The 26,919-nt window shown below is 41.3% G+C and overlaps 1 protein-coding gene across 1 annotated transcript in view; it reads left to right on the forward strand.

Moving 5' to 3' along the window:
* Positions 1-26,608, forward strand: part of chm (CHM Rab escort protein) — a 156,877-nt gene extending 130,269 nt beyond the window's left edge. Inside the window, exons 10-15 of the mRNA XM_085996136.1 lie at positions 505-609; positions 2,198-2,258; positions 6,327-6,423; positions 9,169-9,270; positions 22,219-22,388; positions 26,002-26,608. Coding sequence (XP_085852262.1) covers positions 505-609; positions 2,198-2,258; positions 6,327-6,423; positions 9,169-9,270; positions 22,219-22,388; positions 26,002-26,325 — 859 coding nt within the window. The 3' untranslated portion in view covers positions 26,326-26,608. The remainder of the gene's footprint in view (positions 1-504; positions 610-2,197; positions 2,259-6,326; positions 6,424-9,168; positions 9,271-22,218; positions 22,389-26,001) is intronic.
* The last annotated feature ends 311 nt before the right edge of the window (positions 26,609-26,919 follow it).

Here is a 26,919-nt window from a genome sequence, read left to right on the forward strand (position 1 = left end):
AAAGCTTCAGAAATGGCTCTGAATTCTTTTAGAAAAAAAAGAACGTGCAATCTTAAACCCTGTCTGCACGATCACCATTTAATTATATGTAGTTCTTCTCTAAACTCCCTGGAATTAACTCGGTGTTCTGGTGTGGTCTGATTCTTGTAACATGCACATTTCATCTCAATGACCCCATTTTGTTGTGTCTTCAAGTAAATTTCAGTTGTCCAGAATTTGAGAACACAAATTCATCAACATCAGTTTGAATCATCTCAATGTCCGTATGCGCCTGTGCAATATTTGGAGTTGGCCTGACCATCAATTTTAATGCAATTTTTCACTAAAATTGAGGTTCACAAAAATTTCAGGTTAAGCATTTAATGTAGTGAAAATCTTGTTTCTCATTATTTGATCATATTTAATATTTATTTACTGTCACAGAAAATTCTTTTGTGTTTTATTTCTTGTCTATGTAGTATCGACCAACTTACCTTGTTTCCTGCATCCCATATTATTTTGTAGGTGTAAAGCTGTAATTGGCAGTAATGGCCATCGCATAAGCTGTGAACACTTTATTGTGGATGATAGCTATCTACCTGAGAAACATACTAAAAATGTACAATACAGGTAAATGTGTTTCCTACAGTAAGAACTGTTGCAGAATAATCTTTCAGACACCTCCATTCTGATCCTGCTGAATGTCAGACATATTTTCCTCTCTAAAATTAAAGGAACACTTTGACTAAATTATAATTAAAAACCCATGACCTTAGTAAAATAGATTTTCTTCAACTTTACACAGAGGAACACCCACTACCTTATTCCTGTCTGATATAGAAATGTATGACAAAACTTGCAAACTATAATGATGGTAAGGAAAAGTACAGCAGTAAAATCCAAACCTGGGAAACTACAATGTAGTAATAAACGGAAGAGAGAAAAGTGTGCATTGAAATAGCTTCGGCCTGGAAGTATGTTACAAGGTTGTACTGTACTCGGGATCACATGACTAAACTTTAGTCTTTGTAGTTTAACATTGTACAAACCCCTCACTCATAACTCACCTTTGACACTCTCCCAGCTATCTTGTTCTTCTGTGTAGTTGGCACTTTATCTGTGCAGTTGTTGATGGTCCAAATTCTTTTTGCACTCGGTGAGCTCTGTTTCCTACGGTAAGAAAAATATTGGCCCGGAATTTGCGGTCACCAGCGAAGCGAAGGCGTTCGCAGCTGCCCCCGAAGTACACTTCGCACAAGCGTCTTGCGACCACTGTGTCGAGGACTTCGGGTTTTCTGAGCTGCAATTCAAATCAAAGATCTGTAGTGGGGATCCCCTTGTGGGAACTGCTGTGACGTCAACAAGCTGTCTGAGCAACCAATCAAAATGCAGAATTCTCACAGACACTGAACTAGGAAGTGAGTAAGCTCTTAAATTCTAACTTTTTAAAATAGTTGGAGAGGGCAAAAGAAAGATTGGGGTTCTCGCATGGGGAAAAAGCAAACCTGAAATAAAGATGAACAAACTTTAAAAGTTTCTTAAATTTGAATTTTTATTAAAATGGACAAATTTCACACTGCACAAAATTAAAATTAGTTTTCCAGGCTGTTAACATTTCTTTAGCAGTAATAGCGCTGTTAAAACCCCAGTTACACCTAATCCCTTTGGGTTTAACTTTTAATGGGGAATTTAACAGCGTAATTACTGCAGAAGAGCCAAAGTTTTAATCAGTTTCCCTGATTTGGCTGATTGCACAGATTGCCGGCTCGAGTGGGGGCACAGCGCAGCCAGTTTCGGGGCTGTCATTGACAGACTGCAGCTTCAGGATTGCCTGCGCATGCACCAAATCCCGAAGTTGCAGTCAGTTTCAAAGGCGGAATGACTGCGAACGCTGCCAGTTTGCTGTCATCCTGACTACAAATTCCAGGCCATTGAGCCTAAGCATTTGCACTTTCTGCCATTAAAAAAAGCTATGTAATAAATATAAATAATTATTAGACCTTTGAAAAATCATTATGCCTATTACCCAGCCTTTCTTTCCACAGTGGAAATGCTTAATTTTTTTTTAATTTGAAAAAGGTTGAGCGTTGACATCTTGTATTATGGTAATACTAAAAGTTGTGTCATACTATTGAGATGTTACTGCTGTCATTTATTTTACTCCTTGGTTCTATGTTCCACACTGCTTGTTGTGTAATTCGGTTTTTTTCTCTGTCAGGTACATTTCGAGAGGGGTGCTCATCACAAATTCTTCTGTCTTGAAGTCCGATTCTGAGCAGGTAGTGACAGTTCTTACTGAAGCCTTGTTTATCATTACTACAGTTTGTGTACAATTTACTTAAATAAAACATTAGTGACTGGGCTTTGCAAAAGAATATTATTACACAAAGTTCCTCTGATGATTGGACAGAATTTCTTAAATTGGCAGTTATAATACTATTAAAACTGTTTAAAAGGAACAATATTAACATTGCTTTGTAACTTACTTTCTCTTCCTATACACACAGGAGATATATATATATATATATATATCAGAGAGGACACATTATACAAAACTAGAGATCAGTCTTGTCAGGTGTACCTGCTGAAAAAGACCTGATCAGGTGATGAATTCAAAAGGTCCAAATGCTGTCAGTACCATTGATCTGTATAGGAATTAGCAGACCAACAATCCTGATGTTGTGACTCAGGAAGTTCTTCACGCAAACCACATGGAATGGATTTCCACATGGGATAGTGGAGTAAAAATCCTGGATGAATTCAAGAAGCTTTTGGATGCCCTAACTCTAAGATCTTTCTGAATAGGCGAGCCCAGTTGCATTGAATGACCTTCCTCATCTGTCTTGTAACCTTGAGTACGATTCCCTCAATGGGAAATGTGCTGTACAATACTAAGTGTTTAATATAACCAATAGTAAATCTTTTACACAAGCTTACATCCAGCTGGACACAACTGTCATGACAGACACAACATGAAATCATTTTATAAGTTTTTTTTAAAGTTCCCCGTCTTCCTCCTCTCCCAGCTGAGATTATAATATTACTATATACAGTATTTAGCAAATTAATGCCTTAGCAGTTTAGCGGAGAGCAGTGTTGGCAATATTACTGATTAGGAAATTAACAAGTTTAGAGTCTGCTTTAGATATTCTATTGGGTGCAGCCATGCTGATCACTCCCATAGCATCTTCCATTCAGGAGTGTGCCCATGGTACCCAATATAGAAAGACATGATTGCATAAACTAGGGATGTAACAATAGAACTTGCTTGTGATCTGAACTGAATATTGGCCCAGAAATTCGGGTCGGAGGTTTCCCACGGGTGCAAGCCTCCGACCTGCACTTACCTAGCGCGCCGGCCGTTGTGCTGTGGGCCCGCGTGGGATTCCGATTCTGGGCCTCCTCCAACTGCCGGCGCACAGTGCTTGCGTATCCCAGGGGCGCAGTTAGTTCGAAGCGTCCCCTGGGATCACGTGGGCCATGGAGAGCCAATGGTAGCAGGGAATGCCCATTCATAAATTTGACAGGAAGAGCTGTCAAAACTATAAATGCAAATCAGCCCCAAAACATAACTAAAACTTCAAATAAATTTTTTAAAAATCACATTTTTAAAATAACTATAAATTACATAAAATAACTATTTTGAACAATAATTTAAATTTTTGAAAAAATGAATTACGTTTTCTAACGGGGCTAAAAATAAACTTACCTTTCTTTAAAGTATTTAAAAAGAATAAACCTGTGGGGAAAAATGTTTTAATTTTACTTAATTCACCACTTACCTTGTTAAAAGCAGGCCTTGCGACTGCTTTTTAAAAGTGTAACTCCTGGAGACTTGCCCTTCCGGAGAAACCTGCAAAAAAAAACGTAAGTTCCAGGCGCATGCGCTGCCTCTCTGGCACACGAGTTCGACCTGTGAACCCCTTCCTTTAAGGGAACGGAAGTTCCGGTTTCCTGTGCATGCGCAGTGCATGCACAAAACCGGCACTTCCGTTGGGCCTATGCGTGAGTACCCTGTGCGTACTCACCCGTGGGGACCCGAATTTCTGGGCCATTGTGTCTTTCACCTGTGCCCTCCATATGTGCTTCCTTTCGAAGGCGGTCAAACACAAATCCAACCAGCTCGGTGAGAGTGGGGCGGGGCCTTTAAATAGAAATTGACATATTGCCCCATTCCACCAGAAACCCGCTGACCACCATTTTAACTTGGACGCTGACTGGTGGCAAATGCACTCGCTAGAAACGGACGGGTGCCTCAATTCAAATCGGGGTCCTATGATGTCATGAAGTCGGGTTGAAAGTCCCACTCAATGGCCAATTTGCTGAGTAAAACCTCATGGGGCTGGCTTCACAAGCTGACATTATTTGGAAGCACTGTTTAAAAAGGCGTTCGGCTGCAGGCGCTCAGATCATAGAGGTATGTGTCCTATTGTGCTTGGTGGATTTCCAAGGAATTTCTGAGCGCAGAGATTGTTTCTGATTTTTTTTCCCACCCCGATTAAGTACTCACTACTTGTCAAGGATTTCATTTTTGCTTCTTTTTCTTTGGATGGAGGAACACTTGGAGGAAAAGGACCAGCAGTAGCCTCAACAACCAGTGTAAGCAGCAGGTGACCTGTTGAATACAGCAATTGAAGGGGCTGCTCGTAGAAGGCCTTACCCAGCCCACAGGGTCAATAGGCCAATATTCCGTTTTTTTTTTATATCTCCGAGGGGCAGTGCAGCAGGAGACTGCACTCCACCAGGCAGACTGTTGTAGCAGTGCCTGCTGGACCAGGATCATGCTTTACCAGTTGCTGTCAGTCACCACTGCCCTTAACTTTTTCACCATGGCTCCTTCCAGATTTCCACAGGGGACATCACCTGCGTATCCCAATCTACTCTGCACAGCTGCATCACGCAGATCACCAATGCCCTCTTTGCCAGAGCTAACTGATACATTACCTTCCCCAAGGATGCCAACAGCTGGAATATGAGTTCTCTGGCAGTTACAGCGGTGGCTGGCTTCCCTTGTGTCCAGGGCATGATGGACTTCACACGTGTATCAAGACACCAGAAGACGAGCCAGAAGCTTTTGTGGACAGGAAGGGCTTTCATTCCAATACACAACTGGTGTGTGATCACTGGAGAAGGATAATGCAAGTTGTGGCCGTTTTGCTGGCAGCTGCCACGTCGCCTTCATCCAGAGGCACACGTCCATCCCCCAACTTTTCTACCCATCCAGGGATATCAGGATGGCTGCTAGGGGACAAGAGATACCCCCTGCGCACATGATTGATGACGCTACTGCACATCCCCACCACGCCTGAAGAGCTCAAGTGCAATTACAGCCATGGAGCAATCACTTCCACTGATCTGAGGGAAACCAGACCTTAGAGGAGGAGTTACTCCTTGAAAACGCCTATCCATGTGATCCACCAATCTGTTCAAGGTCGAGCCCAGAGTCTGGATGGCAGCTGTTTGAGCTTCCACAAAAGCTGTGAAGATTGATTCTTGTTGTGAGGGCCTGGCTGCAGTGTCCCTGGATGTGCCCACACTTTCCAAGATAAACTGCAGAGTGCTGATGCCCTGGGAGATGACCCCACACAGGTTGGAAGTAGGCTTCTCCATACTTTCAGCCATGATGCGGCAACCTCTTGGCAGGCCTTCCAATTTGTGGTATAACTACTTGTAGGAGGCAAGCAGTTTTCTTTTCATAGCTGGGCTCCTGAAGTCTTCATCTCTATCTGCATCTTGGCTCACCCATTCATTTTGTTTTAAAACACAGCCCTTAAACATACTCAATCCCATAATCCTTCCTATGGAGAAAAAAAAAAATCAAAAATCCCAAATTGTGACCCAGCTACTACTTTGTGGAGGTGAATAGGTATGAAGGAAGAATGAAAAACTTTAGCAATGGGAATAAAAATAATAATGATAAATCTCCCCTAAAATATGACAACTACTCCAGTTAACCAGATATCCTATTGTTTGGAGAAATGCATTCCTGATTCAAGGTCAGTTCTGTGGACTTATTCCAGCATCTTGCTATTTGGCTTTTATTTGATTTGATTTTTTTCCCTCCCATAGTAATAATAATTGCTGAACTCAGTAAATGATTTTTGTCACTAAAGAAAACTTGCACAGATGTATCATATTGAGTCTCGGATCATCCCAAAGTGCTTCACATACACTTTGAAGTGCAGTGAGTCTTAAGCAGGTAAACACAGCAGGTCAGTTATGCACAGCAAGATCCCACAAAGAGATGAACATCCAAACTTGGGAAGAAGCTTGATATTTAGACTGTGTGACCTTTGTTTTGCTTGTCCTCACTCAATAAACCCTAACTATATGCACTGACTTTACAGATTTCTATTTTAACTGTGCCAGCAGTGGAAAAAAGTCATCCTTCTGTACGAATCATTGAGCTCTGTCCCTCTTCAATGACCTGTCCGCAGGGCACCTGTAAGTTGAGATATTTTACATTTACTACCTGAACAAACAACTATTTTGTTTTGAAATCAATATCTAATCCTGTTTGCTGCATTATTTTCATATTTAAATTGATTTTTAACTGAGTGATTTACCCTGGTTGAATACCCAATGACTGTTGAAGATTAATTCATTCTTTCTTCAAGCCCCTGATCATGTGTTCTGAAGATGACACACATGTAATCAGAGTTGCCAGCTGACTGGAACTGAAGTCTTTCACTTGGCCTGAAAATGTGACTCAAATGATCGAATCATGAACTGAAATCATTGCTCTTCCTGCTAGGAGAGCATTACATGACAAATGGCTTCAGCTGCTGTTACTAATTCAGTCATACATGAGTGACTAAAACGTGTTGGATAATAGAAACTGATGTGGCAGACTACTGCAGAGGGCAGAACGTAAAGACAGTATGAAGTACCATAAAATATAGTGGTTATTTTTGATTTATTGTTCAATTGTGTAAAGTTTTTATGTGGTATTAGGCATTTTGCAATAAAGAAAATTAGATTCTCATCGTCGCCCCCACGAAAAAACCCAAGGCGATATGCTGTCAATGTTGATGAGGATGTTTTGTACTGTGACCCGACAAAACTGCTTCCACTTCAAGGAACATTTGATATGTGAAGGTGTCTGTTAAGTGAATGGAATCTGAAGAATGAACTCTGTTTCTGCTTGTATACAGTTCTTTATTTTGAACTATTACATCAGTTATTTTCAACTAAACAAATGTCTTTTGATGCAGTGCCTTATAATTTGGCTTTTTTTCTTGGAAAAAGCACCATCTCTGGAAAAAGTTTGAATGGGCAGGCCCATAAAATCAATAAATCATTATATAGAATAAAAATGAAAACTGTTGAAGTAGTGCAAAACTAGCACATCGATATGTGCACTGCTAAAATGTTTAATAGTATATCAACCTTTATAAAGAGTTGAATAAGGTCTCTTGTAGACAATGTTGTGCGTTGGCTTATGATGACATAAACCACAATTCCTGGTGGGTGGTCACAGATGAACATTAGTGCAGTCCTGAACAAATCTGTAGCTCAGGAAATCCTGCTGTCCCAAAGAGATGAGGTTACACGGTAGCAAGGAATTTTCAAGAGAAAAATTGAGTAGAAAAAGTAAATTGTTGGCTCAGTTTTTAGCTGGATATATGCCATTTCTAATAAATAACTGCTCTTGTATCTTGTGGGAGTGCTTCAGGGGAGCCTGAGTGACTTATGATTGTACTTTGTTACCCAGTCAGACAGCAACACCTGAGCCTGATAGTAAGTAGCAAACGCAGGACTTTCCACACTCCAAAACTGTTTGTGTTGCATCATTCTATTCCTACAAGCCTGGGCAGATCACTAGTGCTATAATTTTATCTTTGTAGAGTCTTGTTTGGAAACAACACTAGCCTTCAAAAAATCCTCGCAACTTGTACAGTTCCGCAGGTGACAGAAACTCTCCTGTACCCCACTCAAATGGACATTTCTGTGAGTGAGCTAAGCAGTGTGTGTCATTCTTTTTCACCATGGAGACATCACAACCAAATCCAATTCTGTTTTCGTCCAACGTCTATGCACGTACTTTCCAACAGGAGTCACCCGAATAGCAATTGAGTGTGAGCTCTGACAAATTTTATTACCTCCCACCTGCATCTTCCCCACCCCCCCCCCCACCCTGTTCTTTTTGTCGCCTGGTGACACAAAGCTAATTGTTATGGCCTACTTGGCTCACCAAGGATGGAGCCTGGGACATTCCTGATCTGTGTGGCTCAGTACTTCACTGTGCAGGGGAGCATGCCTTTAAAAGTTGTGCAGTTTTTATTCAAGGCAAGAAAATTGTAACCACCTCCCATATGCACTTTAACAACACAAAGCTTCTTGGGCAAGTAGTTTGTATAATTTTGGGATGCTAAAAATTAGTGTCTTTGCTTACCAACTTTAAATATTTTGAGGAAAGCAGTATATTTCTGCATTAAAAAAACATCTTTATTGCTACCTCTTGACAATTGAAATGTAAAAATAAAACACTAATCTTAACAACGTAGTGTGCCAAAGAATTAAGAAACACATCCACCTGTGATTAGTTTTGTTTAAAAAAAAAAAGCACATGGCTTAAATAGTAGTTGATGATCATAATATCGCTGTGGTGACCAAGTACGTATATAAAAAATTATCTTGGTTTTGATTGAGATGTCAACCATTTATGTTTCTAAATTTACAATGTTCATTTTCATCAATAAATAACACTGTTTATGAGGTTGCATCTCTAGAAATCCTATGTGCATAAATCTCTCATAGTCACTAATAAAGTTGCCAATACCAAGAGCTTCACCATAAATTAGATGTCTAACCTTGATGTGCAAGCTTCCTTTGCTTTGGATAGTCAAGACCTAATGTCAAGTACTTTATGGGGTAGATGTAGAAACCACTGAGTCCAGTTATTTCAAGGTGTAAAATGATTAAACCTGTACAAAGTGGCAAAATGGCAAAAAATATGGCACTTATTCCAAAAATGTAAAGGAAGTAAAATCCTTAAATTTGTTATTATCTGTATGTTGTATGAGGGAAAAACTGCATTACAAGATATTGCGTGATTTTACAGTACAGAAAGTTTCTTTGGGTAACACTCGGATTGCTTGTTCAGCATTGTTGTTTGTTTCATAGTACTGTACTGTTTCTTTAAAATGATTACTAGTTACAGTATGATCCATTTTGACTTTTTAATAGATCTGGTCCACCTAACTTGTCGATCAAATGGAACTGCCAAAGAAGACTTGGAACCTGTGGTATCGAAACTGTTCGCTCAGTACAGTGAAAATGAAGAAATTGGTAAGAACTCCAGACTTTAATCACTGCACACCATGACAAGATGGACATTTGTGTTCTGGTACTCTCCACCTGCCAGCACTGACTTGTCTTAATTTAAAATCATTGCCAAATTTTAACCAAACTTCAGAATTGATTTCTTCTTATCTGACATTCTGTTCAACTGGAAAAGACATTGGGCTAGAATTTTGATGTATTCCTAGTTAGTGCACGTAAAATCTATAATAAAAACAGAAAATGCTGGAAATACTCAGCGGGTCAGGCAGTATCTGTGGCGAGAGAAACCGAGTTAACGTTGCAGCTCAGTGACCTTTCATAAGAACTGTAAGATCTATTCCTGGTATCTCTTCCTGCACGTGCTAAAATGTTAGAATTCTTTAAACTCTATCTTTTGTGTCTGTAAACTTCAGGAAGCCTATTAAGCTGAGCGAGACAATGCCTTTCCTCATCCTAATTTTTAAAGAAGTTGAATTATGAAGCAAGCAGGCCATTCTAATTGGTGAGAGCGAGTGTGTGTTCCTTCCCATAATTGAATTTCTTGTTTTTAAAAAAAAGACAAGTTGAATTCAAAAGCAAACAAAGCCGCTTTAAATAAAATGGATAGGGGAGATGGAAAAAGGAGGAGGGGACCTCTCGCCATCCACCCTTGGCGGGGTGGTGGGGGAGTGGGAGCATGGAGGGTTATGACTGAGGTGATTGACAGTGGAGAGAGGAAAGAATGTAGAGGTTGAGCAAGTAGTTCAAAGGAGAAGAGGAAAAAAGTGAATCCGACTAGCTGGTGAGTATGAAGAATCTCTGAAACATCATGGAAGTTGTCTCTCTTTTCATTCTATTCTTTCCTCACCTCTTCTCCCTTTGCTTCTCCTCCCATTCCACTGTCTTCTCCCTGTTTAATATCTCCTCCCTCCCCCCCCACCTTCCACCTTTTCCTTGAAGCCTAGGTAACTCACTTCTATTTTGGTTTCTTACTGAATTTGTCCTGTTTGAATTGTGGGGATTGGACTGTGATGTTTTTAATCCTGTTGCCTCATTGGTAGACAAATTCTGAATCACCAGAGCACCAACACTGGGAATTTCCCCAGAATTTCTCCCGATTGGCTGCGATAGCTTCAGCAGAAGATCGGCAGAGACCCTGTTTACGAGTGTAAATGGGGATTCTGTTGAAGTTATTACTAGTGGTTGATTGTAGGAAATCTGGTTGACACTTCCACTGCTGTCACTACAGCTGAAATCATCTAACTCAGAGCGGACCATGGATCATGCCTGGGGCCTTTTTTAGTTTCTGTGGCTCCATTCCGTACTGGGCAGTGCATCTCTGCAATGTTTTGTTAATCTTATTTAATGAATTGATGACATAATTTCTATTTTACTGTCGAAAGACTGGTCTACTGTAACTCTGATTTGATCTCCAGAGGCCTTTAATCAGAAGCAAATATTATTGAGTAAGTCTCATTATTATGAGACATAATTGCATGAGAAGTAATATTACATAAAGTAGTTACCAGTTAATGCGATACACTTATGGGGTTGGAAACAATTGAGAAGCTTATAACTAACTATCTTGAAATAGATATGAAGAGTAAATCTGATGACACTATTCAAGAACCTGACTACCTCAATGTGAACTGTTGCTTGCTTCTGACATGACATTACAGTAATCACACACACCAACACATCAATAACTCATGCACATAATGAAGCAATCACTTTACACTCCAAAGCTAGACATTATGTACAACACCTGGGGTCATAATTGTTGTTCTGGTTACATTTTAATGAGAACACATTTGCAAAAGAATGACGTGCAATTGCAGCAGAGTTTAGTCATTTTTTTCCCCTCTGTCTTACCTGTCTTTCAGTCATTCTTTTATTAATGTCATTCTGATGTAATTAACTTACTGAATGATGATTTTATTGCTATAATTCAGCCATTTATACTTAGTGAAAGTGGTGTCTCTATTAGATCTGTACAAACAAAAAAGATACTTGTGGAAAATTGAAAACTCGTACAGTACTAAGCTTGGCATTCGGCATGTTGGAGAAGAGTAGAAGGAACTTCTCATCTGACTGTGGTATGCCTAACTAGTGAGCTACTGACTAACCAAAGATGAAAAATATTCCATTTCTTTGCACTCAATGGACAGGGAACACTAAAATTCAGGAATAAGACACATCGGGAAGTTCAGATATGTATATTGTTATAGAATTGGTTTTTGAAGCTAAACAGAACCAGGAATAAAAATGAAATGTTGAAAATAGATGCGTCGGCAACTGAAAAAAGCAACAGTCAGGTGGGAGACCATCTGCTTTAATTGGAAACCCACCCATCTTTTCTCTCTCCAGATACTGGCAGATCTGTTGCCCACTTTCAGCAATTTGTTTATTTCAGCATTCAAAGTAATTTTTATTTTAGCAGTGAGCAGGGACATGACTGGGGCGAGACAGAGCAAGTTGGTGTCTGGTTAGGCATGATAGCATATGAACAGATTGGCTAACTGTTGTATTGATGATCTAACTGATACTATTTCATGGCATGTGCCATTCTAGGGTACTGCATTTTTTTTTACCTTGTACTTCCGTAGTGGCTTGTATATGTAGTATAGATTATAAGTGCAAACTAAGCCCCACACAATTTGCTTCCTGGGCTTCACTGCTGTTTTATCAGCGGAAACATCTTAATATTTTGTACTCTTTTTTTTATTTTTCTGACAAACAAGAAGCAGTTGAACTGCATCGAAGCAACCATCTCAAATCAACTGCACACCTAAAACTTGTTGAGAGTTAACATTGTGATTGATGTTCCTTGACAAGTTTTTTTTTTTAAAAGTCAAAACTACTCATTTAAGAGTGCTGGCCTCTTATCCTCCAAGTCATCTTTACCCTATTACCACTTTACACTTGGTGGTAATTTTCCACAGTGTTAAATTATGTGTTGTGTGCATCTATTAATTGGAACCGGTCACTATCAATAGCACAGCATTAACAAGTGTTCCAGAAATGCACTTTACAAAATATGGTGCTTCTCTAACTTTTATTACTCGCAACCGTGACAATGGTTTCATTAAGCTGAGACAGCTGAATTTTTTTTTGCTGCTGACTCATGTTAATTCTAGCTACATTGAGATTGCCAGGAATAATTATTTTGTCATCCTAACAAAGCCAGTTGAGGGTGATTTTTTTTTTCTTTCCATTTCCTGTTTCCCAGCTAAGTTCTAGTCCAGGGTCTTCTAAGCTGAAGGACAAACTCTGAACCTTTCAGTATTTTAAATTCCAAGTGTCCCTTTAATGTTTAGTGTTAAGAACTTGTTTTGAATAAAGGATATAGACTGCGTGCACATTATTAAACTAATATAAGAAAGAGCAGGGGAGTGGGACTAATTGGATAGCTCTATCAAAAGTCAGCACAGGCGTGATGGGCCAAATGGCGGCCTGTTGTGCTGTACCATTCTATGATTCTATAATTTGGGACGGTACATTTTATCTGTCAGGAATTTTTGTTCCCCCGTCTCAAACCCAAAAAGCAATTATCAGTTTTCCTAATTCCAGTTTGATTGTATGGAACGGTTGTTTTGCTGAATCTGCAGGTTCAGCTGGAAATTGCTGCAGACTCTGGGATATTTTGAGATCATGTTCCCTTTTGAAATGTAAATTTTTCAGCTGCAAGAGAAAATGCAAGAAGCTATTGGAAATTTCGTTTGGATGGCATTTTTGGTTTACCTGTGCTGGAACGGTTAAAGCAATTAACAAGAGTGCAGTTCAAATTCTGTGGAGGAAAAACTAGTTAGCTATGTTAAGCCTTATAATGTTTGTTATATTACATGGATTGATGTGACTGTAAAACTTCCAGCCCATTTTCAAAGAAGAAAAACTTCACACTATCATTTACATTACTTAAAGCATAATTGAAATTCTTTTGTTCACATGCCAGAGATAATAACAAGGAACATCAGGTGCAGTTCTGCTCCAAAATGCTGCATGCAGGAGCTTTCACCTGGTACATTGCCCTTTTTATCATCTGCCTGTGATTGCAGTGTGTGTGGCAGTGGCAGTATTTTAATTAAAATGTCAGAGCAGATTCTATTAGAGCCATTGAGGACGAATCACCAGATCAGGTGAGCACTAGGCCATAGCAGGTCAAAAAGACAAAGGCACCTGGAAGAGAGGACTCTGTTTCTTCTGTAGTAAAACTGCACAGAAGAAAAGAAAAGCTGTGTACTTCTGAACAGCAAGCACTAGTATTAAGGTATTGCCTTAGCTCTCCAAGAGGAAACTATGGTAGAGAAAAAAAGCAGTATAGGCCCTTGCGTACCAAATTTAAATTTTGAAGTCGAGCTGGTATGTACATGAAATTAAGTAAATGTAACTGTGCTGCCAAATTGTATTCTCTTGCATCATATGTGAACAGAAATTTCACACCCAAATTTTAGACAGCACATCAAATATAAATGTAAAAAAAATGCAGTATTACAAGTGGGTCAACAACAGCGAGATGGGAACATTAAGAGCTAATTTATATACACACTCAAGTGGTTGCAACCTCTTTATGCTGATCAGACATTTGATATTTCCCTAATGGTATTTTTCCTTTAGTACTTTTCCCTATCTGTTCAAATCTTCATCTATATTTGTATGTAGTTACTTCATACTGATGTTTTAGATTTGTGCCATTTACTATTTTTTGTTTAGTGTATTATACACTGGATTTCAGTGATTTTTTTTTTAGAATAGAAAATGAGCATGAAAATATAAACACGCCCTTGTTTTCTCCTAATTAATGTGAAACGTTTATTGAAAAAAAGTGAGAGTGCAAGGTGGTAACTGACATTTGCACTGTTGTGTCTCTACCTGTGTTACCATAACTTTAATCTGCAGACAGATCACTCAAGGTCTATACTTGTTCTCAAACAAGAATGGGAAATGGAGTTTTCCTTCATTACTTGAGATACTGGGGGGAATGAAATTCAACCTCGGCAGGGTGATAAAATGGGCGGTAACAGATCGACAGACAGTTATACACCCTGCTCGATTTTATTTTCCAGTGACTTTAATGGAAAGGAAAATTGGGCAGGGTGTTTAACGGGTGGCCGATTCACTACCGCACATTTTGCGTCCCTGCCGATGTTGAATTTCACCACCTAGGACTTTCTTTTCAAGCTCTCCTCTTCCTGTTACCTAGTCATGCCACCTTTTATTTATCCCCCCTCAGTTTCTTGCCCCCTCCAATCTCAACCTTCACTACTCCCCTACCTTCCTATACCCCTGCCATCATCCCAAGCTTGAATAAGCACACTGCCTCCTTATGAGCAGCATCCCCTACTGTATCTACTCTCCATTGACCTTCCTACCTAGCTTGCCTACTGCGGGTAACCTTACCAACCTCCTTCCCAGTCTGCTCACCCCATCACCACTGCTCCTTGGACTCTCCATCCATATATACACAGCCACCTATATTCATGGCTATCTCCTCGAGCTTGCAAACTCCTTTAGCCACTTTACTCCTATTGTCTTGATCACTGACTACGCTCTCTCTGACAACTTCCTTGATCCTACACCACTCACATACCACTACTGCAACTTGCCAAGGTTTCTTCGGCAGCACCTCCCAAACCTGCAACCTCTACCACCTAGAAGGACAAGGGCAGCAGGCGCATGGGAACACCATCACCTCCCAAGTTTCCCTCCAGGTCCCACACCATCCTGACTTGGAATTATTCTGCCGATCCTTATTGTCACTGGGTCAAAATCCTGGAACTCCCTCCCTAACAGCACTGTGGGAGTACCTTCACCACATGGCCACATGGACTGCAGCGGTCCAAGAAGGCAGCTCACCGAGGGCAATTAGGGATGGGCAATAAATGCTGACCATGCCAGCGATGCCCAGATCTCATGAACGAATTAAAAAAAAAAAAAAACCTATCTAACTCCACTTCCTTCTGTGTTTACCCCAAGTGAATTAGAACTGCACTTTCGCACCCAAATGCCAAGATTTTCAACCTCCATTTGTCACATTAGTACATTGTTGATTTGCTTAGCCACTGCCTTACTCTTACTCTTACTTTTGCCCTTGTCCCCAGCAAAACCTTTGCTGTCTCCCAACCTGGTCGTTTTCTGGTACAGCCCTCATCTTCTCTCACTCAAGTTCAAGAACACAAATGGAGCATATATAGCACACAGCTGCCGTAGCCATTTATTTTCAGACCTGGTTGGACCACACCAAGCTCTACTGGGCCCCTCTCTGCCAAAAGCACCCATTACTCTAGAATCATAGAATGGTTACAGCACGGAAGAAGGCATTTCAGCCCGTCGAGCCCGTGTCAGCTCTCTGCAAGAGCACTTTAGCTAGTCCCACTCCCCCGCCCTTTCCCCCATAGCCCTGCAATTTTTTTTACCTTCAGGTACTTATCCAACCCCCTTTTGAAAGCTGTGATTGAGTCTGCCTCCAACACCCTTTTCGGGCAATGCATTCCAGATCCTAACCACTCACTACGTAAAAAGGTTTTTTCTTCATGTCGCCTTTGGTTCTTTTGCCAGTCACCTTAAATCTGTGTCCTCTGGTTCTCGACCTTTCTGCCAACGGGAACAGTTTCTCTCCATCTACTCTGTCCAGACCCCTCATGATTTTGAACACCTCTATCAAATCTCCTCTCACTCTTCGCTGCTCTAAGGAGAACAATCCCAGCTTCTCCAGTCTATCCACGTAACTGAAGTCCCTCATCCCTGGAATCATTTTCGTAAATCTTTTCTGCACCCCTCTCCAAGGTCTTCACATCCTCTCGAAAGTGCAGTGCCCAGAATTGGACACAATACTCCCACTGAGGCCAAACCAGTGTTTTATACAGGTTCATCATCATTTCCACACTTTTGTACACTATACCTCTATTAATGAAGCCCAGGATCCCGTAAGCCCTTTTTAAACCACTTTCTCAACCTCCCCTGCCACCTTCAACGATTTGTGCACATATACCCCCAGGTCTCTCTTCATGCACCCCCTTTAGGATTGTACCCTTTACTTTATATTTCCTCTCATTCTTTCTACCAAAATGCATCACTTCACACTTTTCTGTGTTAAATTTCATCTGCCACGCGTCTGCCCATTGCACCAGTTTGCCTATGGCCTCTTGAAGTCTATCACTATCCTCCTCACTGTTCACTATACTTCCAAGTTTTTTCATCTGCAAATTTTGAAATTGTGCCCTGTGCACCCACATCCAAGTCATTAATATATATCAAGAAAAGCAGTGATACTAGGACTAACCCTGGGGAACACCACTGTATACTTTCCTCCAGTCTGGAAAAACAACCGTTCGCCACGACATAAGAACATAAGAAGTAGGAGCAGGAGTAGGCCATACGGCCCCTCGAGCCTGCTCCGCCATTCAATAGGATCATGGCTGATCCGAATCTGGACTCCCGTCCACTTCCCTGCCCTCTCCCCATAACCCCTAATTCCCTTATCTGCTAGGAAACTGTCTATCTCCGTTTTAAATTTATTTAATGTTGCAGCTTCCACAGCTCTCTGGGGTAGCAAATTCCATAGATTTACTACCCTCTGAGTGAAGAAGTTTCTCCTCATCTCAGTTTTGAAAGGGCAGCCCCTTATTAGATTATGCCCCCTAGTTCTCGTCTCACCGCATCCACCCGATCAAGCCCCCTCACAACCTTATATGTTTCGATAAGATCGCCTCTCATTCTTCTGAACTCCAATGAGTAGAGGCCCAACCTACTCAACCTTTCCTCATACGTCAACCCTCATCTCCCGAATCAACCGAGTGAACCTTCTCTGAACCGCCTCGAGAGCAAGTATATCTTTTCTTAAATATGGAAACCAAAACTGCACGCAGTATTCCAGGTGTGGCCTCACCAATACCCTGTATAACTGCAGCAAGACTTCCCTGCTTTTATACTCCATCCCCCTTGCAATAAAAGTCAAGATTCCATTGGCCTTCCTGATCACCTGCTGCACCTGCATACTAACTTTTTGTGTTTCATGCACCAGGACCCCCAGATCCCTTTGTACTGTAGCACTTTGCAGTTTCTCTCCATTTAGATAATAACTTGCTCTTTGATTTTTTCTGCCAAAGTGCATAACCTCACACTTTCCAACATTATATTGCATCTGCCAAATCTCTGCCCACTCACTTAGCCTGTCTATGTCCTTTTGCAGGTTTTTTATGTCCTCCTCACTCACTGCTTTCCCTCCCATCTTTGTATCGTCAGCAAACTTAGATATGTTGCACTCGGTCCCTTCCTCCAAATCGTTAATAGATTGTAAAGAGTTGGGGTCCCAGCACTGACCCCTGCGGAACACCACTAGTTACTGATTGCCAGCCCGAGAACGAACCATTTATCCCAACTCTCTGTTTTCTGTTAGGTAGCCAATCTTCCACCCATGCCAGTATATTACCCCCAATCCTGTGATTTTTTTTATCTTGACCAGTAATCTTTTGTGTGGAACCTTGTCAAATGCCTTTTGGAAGTCCAAATACACTACATCCACTGGTTCCCCTTTATCCACCCTGTATGTTACGTCCTCAAAGAATTCGAGCAAATTTGTCAAACATGACTTCCCCTTCATAAAACCATGCTGACTCTGTCCTATTAAATTATGTTTATCCAAATGCTCTGTTACTGTTTCCTTAATAATGGACTCCAACATTTTGCCAACCACAGATGTTAGGCTAACTGGCCTATAGTTTCCAGCTTTTTGTCTACTTCCCTTCTTAAATAAGGGTGTTACATTAGCAGTTTTCCAATCTGCTGGGACCTTTCCTGAGTCCAGGGAGTTTTGGAAAATAATCACCAATGCATCCACAATCCCGACCGCCACTTCTCTCAAGACCCTAGGATGTAGGCCATCTGGTCCGGGCGATTTATCCGCCTTAAGTCCCATTATTTTACTGAGTACCATCTCCTTAGTGATTTTAATCGTGTTTAGCTCCTCCCCCCCCCAATTGCCCCCTGTTTGTCCAGTGTTGGGATATTTTCAGTGTCCTCTACTGTAAAGACTGATTTTTTTTTAAAAATATTTGTTCAGCGTCTTTGCCATCTCCATGTTCCCCACCACTAGTTTCCTGGTCTCATCCTTTAAGGGACCAACGTTCCCTTTTTTCTTTTTTATATAGCTGTAGAAACTCTTGCTATCTGTTTATATATTTTTTGCTAGCTTACTTTCATAATCTATCTTCCCTTTCTTAATTAATCTTTTAGTTATTGTTTGCTGGCTTGTAAATGCTTCCCAGTCTTCCATCCTCCCACTAGATTTGGCTACTTTATATGCCCTTGTTTTCAGTCGGATACTATCCTTTATTACTTTACTAAGCCACGGATGGCTGTCTTGTCTTTTACTCCCCTTTTTCCTCAGTGGAATATATTTATCTTGACAGATGTGAAATATCTCCTTGAATGTAGACCACTGCCCTTGTACCGTCTTACACTTTAATCTGTTTTCCCAGTCCACTTTAGTCAATTCTACTCTCATACCTTCATAGTCTCCTTTATTTAAGCTCAGTACGCTGGTTTGAGATCCAACTCTCTCACCCTCCAACTGAATTTGGAATTCAACCATATTATGGTCACTCATTCCTAGGGGATCCTTTACTCGGAAATTTTTTATTAATCCTGTCTCATTACACAGGACCAGATCTAAAATTGCCTGCCCCCTGGTTGGTTCAGTTACATACTGCTCAAGGAACCCGTCCCTAATACACTCTGTTTCCTGTCACTTAGCCAATTTCGTATCCATGCTGCCACTGTCCCTTTTATTCCATGGGCCTCAACTTTGCTGGCAAGCCTATTTGGCACTTTGTCGAACGCCTTTTGGAAACCCATGTACACTACGTCAACTGCATTGCCCTCATCAACCCTCTCTGTGTTAGCTCATCAAAAAACTCGATCAAGTTGGTTAAACACAATTTGCCTTTAACAAATCTGTGCTGGCTTTCCTTAATTAATCCGCCCTTGTCCAAGTGACTTAATTTTGTCCCTGATTATTGTTTCTAAAAGCTTCCCCACTACCGAGGTTAAACTGTCCGGCCTGTCGTTTGAGTTTATCTTTACACCCTTTTGAACAAGGCTGCAATATTTGCAATTTTCCAGTCCTCTGGTACCACCCCCATATCTAAGGAGGATTGGAAGATTATGGCCAGTACCTCCGTGATTTCTTCCTTCACTTCCCTCAGCGTTGTAGGATGCATCCCATCTGGTCCTGTTGACTTATCTACTTTAAGTGCAGCCAGCCTTTCTAGTACCTCCTTTATCAATTTTTATCCCATCCAGTATCTCCTCTACCTCCTCCTTCACTATGTCTATGGCAGCATCTTCTTCCTTGGTGAAGACCGATGCAAAGTACTCATTTAGCACCTCAGCCATACCCTCTGCCCCCATGCGTAGGTCTCCTCTTTGGTCCCTAATCAGCCCCACCCCTCCTCTTACTACCCGTTTATTATTTATATGCCTATAGAAGACTTTTGGATTACCTTTTATGTTAGCTGCCATTCTATTCTCATACCCTCTCTTTGCCCCTCTTATTTTCTTTTCACTTCTCCTCTGAACTTTCTATATTTAGCCTGATTCTCAGATGTATTCTCTACCTGACATCTCTCATATGCGCTCTTTTTCTGCTTCATCTTACGCTCGCTCTCTCTCTCTCTCTCTCTCTCTTTCGTCATCCAGGGAGCTCTGACTTTCGTTTCCCTACCTTTCCCCCTAGTGGGAATGTATCTCGACTGTACCCAAATGATTTCCTCTTTAAAGGCAGCCCATTGTTCCATTACAGTTTTGCCTGCCAATCTTTGATTCCAATTTACCCGGACCAGATCTGTTCTCATCCCACTGAAATTGACCTTCATCCAATTAAGGATTTTTACTCTTAATTTGCTCCCTGTCCTTTTCCATAGCTAATGTAAACCTAATCTTATACGATGATCACTGTTCCCTAAATGTTCACCTACTAACACTTGCTCCGCTTGACCTACTTCATTCCTAGAACCAGATCCAGCAATGCCTCCTTCCTCGTTGGGCCGGAAACATACTGATCCAGAAGGTTCTCCTGAACACGCTTCAGAAATTCTTCCCCCTCTCTGCCCTTTACACTATTACTATCCCAGTCTATATTAGGATAATTGAAGTCCCCCATTATCACTACTCTATAGTTCTTGCACTTCTCTGTAATTTCCCTGCAAATTTGCTCCTCCATATCCTTACTAGTTGGTGGCCTATAGAATACACCTAGTAGTGTAATGGCATCGCTATTATTTCTTAATTCTAGCCATATAGATTCTCCTTAGCAATACTGCCACACCACCACCTACCTTTCCTTCCCTATCTTTCCTGAACACCTTATATCCAGGAATATTTAATACCCAATCCTGCCCTTTTTTGAGCCAAGCCTCTGTTATTGCCACAACATCCTATTCCCATGTGGCTATTTGCACCTGCAGCTCACCAACCTTGATTACTATGCTTCATGCATTCACATACATACACTGTAAAACTATCTTAGACCATCCTGTGTTCTTAGTCTGACCCCACCTAATATCTTACTATTTCTTCCTTTAGTGCTATCCGTCTCTCCCAATTCTTTGTGCCCTTTGGTTCTCCTTTCTAATGCTACATCCTGGTGCTCATCCCCCTGCCAACTTAGTTTAAACCCTCCCCAACAGCATTAGCACAACCCCCGCGAGGATATTGGTCCCGGCTCTGTTGAGGTGCAACCCGTCTGGCCTGTACAGGTCCCACCTCCCCCAGTACCGGCCCCAATGCCCCAGGAATCTGAAGCCCTCCCTCCTGCACACACTCTCCAGCCACGCAATCATCTGCTCTATTCTTCTATTTCTATACTCACTCGCGCATGGCACCAGGAGTAATCCAGAGATTACTACCTTTTGAGGTCCTACTTTTTACTCTTTCCTAGCTTCCTAAAATCTGCCTGCAAGACCTCATCCCTCTTTCTACCTATGTCGTTGGTACTGATTGGAATGTTCTGCAGCCACTCTGTGACATCCTTAACCCTGGCACCAGGGAGGCAACATACCATCCTGGAGTCACATCTGCGGCCGCAGAAACACCTCTTCGGTCTCCTAACTATTGAATCCTTTACCACTATTGCCTTCCCAATCTTGCTCCTCCTGCCGCTGAGCCACCCGTGGTGCCGTGGACTTGGCTCTGGCTGTACTCCAGCGGAACCGTGCTGAATACTGGTTGGAGAGCGAGATGCACTCAGGACTCCTGCACTACCTGCCTGGTCCTCCTCTTCTGTCTGACGGTCACCCATTCCCTCTCTGCCTGTACACTCTTAAGCTGCGGATTGACCACCTCCTGAAATGTGCTATCCACGTAGCTCTCAGCCTCATAGATACACAGCAGTGACACCAGCACCTGCTCAAGCTCCGAAACCTGGAGCTCGAGCTTCTCCAGCCGACGACACTTCCTGCACATGTGGTTGTCCAGGACACGGGAAGCGTCCTTGATTTCCCACATGGCACAGGATGTGCATTCCGCAGGACTGAGGTGCCCTGCCAAGTCTCTATTTAATCGGCTAACTTACTTACAGAAATGAACTGAAGACTAAGAGTCTTCAATGTTGGGCCTACCTTCATCTCCGGCCGCTTCTCTCTCAAAGTCTTTATTCACACGATTATTTATAGTTATATTAATTAGTTTATCTAGTTACTTTAGAGACAACAAAACACTAATACTCACCCACCAATCACCTACCTGCAGTCCTGTGATGACACGCCTTATTTTTGCTGTTATTTTGGAATTCGCCAGATTTGTGCCTGCCTCCCCTGCTGCCGACTCCTTCCAGGTCCGCTTTAAATAAACTTAGCAAATATTATAGCTTAGATTTATTAAGTTACCTACACATGATGTCAGGCCCTTCTAATATACATTGTACCTGTACGTAAGATGGTCTGTTTGACTTCAAATATGATTGCTTATTTTCTTCTTCAGATTGTAATGAATGTGACGTGGAAGAGAAACCTAGAGTGCTTTGGGCTTTATATTTCAATGTGAAAGATACATCTGCAGTTGACAGAAGCAGATATGAAGGCCTTCCCAGTAATGTATCTGTCTGTTGTGGACCTGATGCTGCTCTTGGATTTGAGCAGTCTGTTAAGCAGGTACAGTGAGATTCAAAAATACCTAAAATAAAGTGCTTACTTTGTGCCTTTCCTGCTTTCAGGGTGTGCCAAGGAACTTCAGAGCCATTGAATTACTTTTCTGAAGTGTCATTACTGTAGTTAAGAAAGCAATTATAGAAGCCAGTTTGCAGATGTTAAAGTCCCGCAAATAGCAAATGAAATAAATGGCTAGTTAATCTTTTTTTGGTGCTTTTGGTTGAAGGATAAATGTTGGGCAGGACACTGGGAGAACTCCCATGCTACTTTTTGAATAATGTTATGAGATCTCTTGTGTCCCACCTGAACAGTCTCAGAAACAGCATAATTGGATGTTAAACAATGAGCGTTTCTTTTTAAAAGTTACAATTCAGAGTTGAAGAGTGTGATGGCAGTTAGGAAGAAAAAGCAGAATAGGCTGACTACAAAAAAGCAAGTGGGAAATTTAGAAAGGGAAATTGGGGAATTTGAAAAGAAATGGGGTTAAAAAAATACCAGATCAAGAAAAACATCGGGGAGTTAAAAATTGACTGGAGCTTGGATGGTGTTGGGGCTTGGGCATGTGCCAAAGAGGATGATAAAACAAATCGAGATGGAAACAGTTTGGGTTCAGGGTGCAGGGTCCGATGTAGGATGGCTGTAAAAATATTAGTGGGGCCGGGAAACTTTATTTGCATTAAGGTGAGTAGTAGATACAAATTGGCCTTCTATATCTCTTGCAGTTGGCTACGTAACCACTCTGCAGCAGCATGCCTTCAATTAGGGTAGTATGTTAACAATCAATAGACAGAGGTTTATAGCGCCAAAAGTAAAACTGAAACTGCAAAAACATATGCAATGAAACACTAAATAAAATGTATTCACTTTGAACACCTCTTGCAGTCTTCAATCTGCAGAAAGTTAATTGTCCTAAAATAAAGGTAAAATACATGCAATGGTGTGCAGTAAACAGGTGAAGAAACTAGCAGTTCTATGATTAATATGTTCAATTGTGGAGCTCAGTGGAAGAACTGGACAACCAGCTCCTTACTTGTGTGTTCTGCCTATAGTGGCTTGTTTGCTGCTCTTGGTTGCTTTGCACCGTCGCCATCCTGTTCCAACTTAAAACTGGACATGGTACAGGTGGCCTTAGTACCCCTAATGTTTGCTCAATGAGGGCATGCTTCCCCCCCCCCCCCCCATGTGCTTGTTGTATCTGTTGTCCACTAGTATAATGTGGTTGTGCAAAGACGTGATTAGAAACAATAGCATTACAGAGCCCATATCTCTGAGGAGCTAGCCCTTCATTTTTCCTTATCCTTCAAAGCATGCTTGATTACCCCAGATAAAAACATCATGCACATCCTCCAGGAGCTATGCATTGAGGTGCAAATATCGTCTTGTAAACTTCAGCTCATCAAAAACTTTGCTGCCCATATTCTATGTTGCACCCATCTTCCCAATCCTTGCTGATCTGCATTTGCTCCCAGTTCCACAACATCTAAAATTTGTAATTCTCAATCTTGTGTTTAGATCCCTCCAATGCTTCACACCTCTCTAACTCTGGAATATCCTCTACCCCTAATCTTTCCCTCTCTTTTCTACCCCCCCATTTTTCCCAATCCTCTGAGTCAAGCCTATTATGCATCCATTCTTCCTTTTACCCACCATTGGCGATTGTACCTTTAGTTGCCTTGACTCTTGAATTCCCTCAATAAATCCCTTTACCTCTGCACCCCCTCTTCTCCTTTAAGACCCTCCTTAAAACTCACCCCTTTAGCTAAGGTTTTAGTCACCCCTCCTAATTTCTCCCTCTTTGGCTTGCCGTCCATTTTTTCTTGGACACGACCGCTGCCAATGAAATTAATTGGTTGCGCATGTGCAGTTCAATTTTTTTGTCTCAAGATATTACAGTCTCTCTCTTTACAACTGCGGAGTCTCCACATTGCCCGTCACTAATTCCAGACTCTTCCGGTCCAAATGTGAGTTTATTTTCTGTTCTCTTTCGACATGTAACGGTTTGGAATAAAGGCCAATTCACAGCAGATATTCGAGCTCAATCTTTGTACAAGTAATATCAGATTCTGGATTGATCCTTTTTCGCAGGAGCCATAGCGGGAGCTAAACCGGAGCCGAGACTCCTGGTGGAAGAAGCCGAACAGTGACGGAGCCGCTATTGTGGTCTCGGTTAGAAGTGCAATTTGGGGTTGTAACACAACAGAGGGATTACGGTTAATGAACTGATATTCCCCAATAGCAATTAATTTTCTTCTTTCCCTTCACACGGAGCTCGCACTCCGTACAAATAAATCTCCATATCCCTCCCCCCGCCAAATTATTATACATTAATATTAAACCAACCAGCGATGATATTATACGTTATTATTAAACCAACCCAGAGCTCCACAGATTTATGTGATATGATATTGTTATACATTAATAATTAAATCACCACAGATTTATGCACAGGAAGCAGCTTTTGGTTGTTGGTAGCAATCACTTTTTTTTTCTTATGTCTCTGTGAAGCGTTTGTCTACTTTAAAGATACTATATAAATACAACTTATCATCATCGACATACCTTTATAAGCACACACACTCATCTTCTGTGCTGCTATGTAAACACAGCACTCATCCTCAGAATTCATGTTTGGTCTAGGAAGACACTTTGAGGAACCCTCTCTGATGCCAAACACTGAGTTGTGAATTATTTATTTTCAATAAATGTATGGCTCAACAAATAAAGCTTGGGGCCAACATAATAATATCTTTATATACGATTCCTTCAACTAACAGTGATATATATGACTAACAGGAATATTTCGAGTTGTGTGTGATATGTTTAATGTGTATCTCTTTTTTTTCGCCTCCTTTTGAATGCTGGTTTATAGTCCACGAGTGCTGATTTCCCTCTGATACCTTGCCCAAGTGGAAATTGATTGTGTAAACCTGGCTACTGAGTGTCAGTGGGCTAGTCAAGAATTTTCATCAAGTTTCCCTAAATAGCAAGTGGTAGCGGGGAACCTTGACTCTTCTCTCCCACTGCCCTGCTCTGCTCCATCACCATCACAGAGGTGCTGAGGATAAATAGAACATCTTTACTAACATCCTTGCTGAGATGAGCGTAGCTCGCTGACTGAACCGGAGACCTATCCAGTCATTCTGGTTTACGTCACTGGTGTCAGCCTTGACTCCATGTCCGAAGGTGATGGATTCAAGCCACCGTCCAGAGACTTGAGGATGTAATCTGGGTTGACACTTCAGCGTAGTACCGAGGGAGTGCTGCACTGTCAGGAGGAGCCGTCTTTTTCAGATGAGACATTAAACCGAGGTCCTGTCTGCCTCCTCAAGTGGACATAAAATATCCCATGGCAATATTCAAGGTGTGCAGAAAATGGCTGCCGCATTTTCTTACATTACAACTTCAAAAGTACTTAATTGGCTGTGAAGCACTTTGGGACGTCCTGAGGTTGTGAAATATGTCATTTCAATGCAAGTTCGTTCTTTCTACCACACTGGGCACTGTATTTATGCACTGAGCTAATCTCCATTTATAAACTGTATTCTTTAAGATTAATGGTTTTGTTTAGTGTTCAGATCAATGTTCACAATGCCTTCTTGCTGTCTCTTTTTACTAGGCGGAAGCTATCTTTCATCAGCTCTATCCTGGGGAAGAGTTCTGTCCCACTGCCCCAAACCCTGAAGACATTATTTATGATAGTGATGGTGCACAACCAGAAAATGCTGGTTTTGGAACTCCTACAGAGTCAGAAGCAGCTGAAGTAAAAGATAATACAAACGCAGAATCTGATCCCACAGGAGGTGGTAACGATAAAGTGGAAGAAGCCAGTGAATCATTGGATATTAATGAAATGGATAGAGAATCAGAAATGTCCAACCCTGACGCTCAAACTCTGAAGTGTAGCACTAATGGGACAGAAATGCCAAAGGATGCAGAATAATATATTTTAAAAAAAAATCAAAATAATTACCGTGGATATTTTTCCCAAATTATATCAAAGCAAACTGAAAAATACTATTACTATATTATACAGTGGAATTATAGAGGGCAGCCTTTACACACTACGACACTCGAACATAATTGAGCATCCTAATTCAGCAGGCAACCTTTCAGTAAGTTATCTAAGCAAATGCTATATTATGTGAAGCACTCCTGACAAATGGATCTATATTCATCCACCTGCTGTTAGTATTTTCTCTCTTCTCCCTTCTGCCCCCCCCCCCCCCCCCCCCCAAAAAGGGACTAATGTTGAGGTTTATTCACACTAATTAAAAGCAAAATGTTGTCTATCTTCAGGACAGTCGGGGATCAAATGCTGAAATAATTTACGCCAAAAATGTGTGGATGTTATAAAGCATATGAAATCAAAGCTACTGCTTGCCTTGCTCGAACATTTTTACCACAGTGGTACTCTGCCCAAGGAATTGGGCACAACTCATTCATGATAAATGGTGGAAAATATTTCTTTTGACAAGAAATGTACAAACCATTCAACATTTTGAAATATTGTTTACTGGAAAAAAATATTAAGTGC

Source organism: Somniosus microcephalus, chromosome 1 (genome assembly GCF_052327205.1).
Source record: "Somniosus microcephalus isolate GS21.2 chromosome 1, FLI_Smic_1.0, whole genome shotgun sequence".
In the NCBI taxonomy this organism is placed as follows: Eukaryota; Metazoa; Chordata; class Chondrichthyes; order Squaliformes; family Somniosidae; genus Somniosus; species Somniosus microcephalus.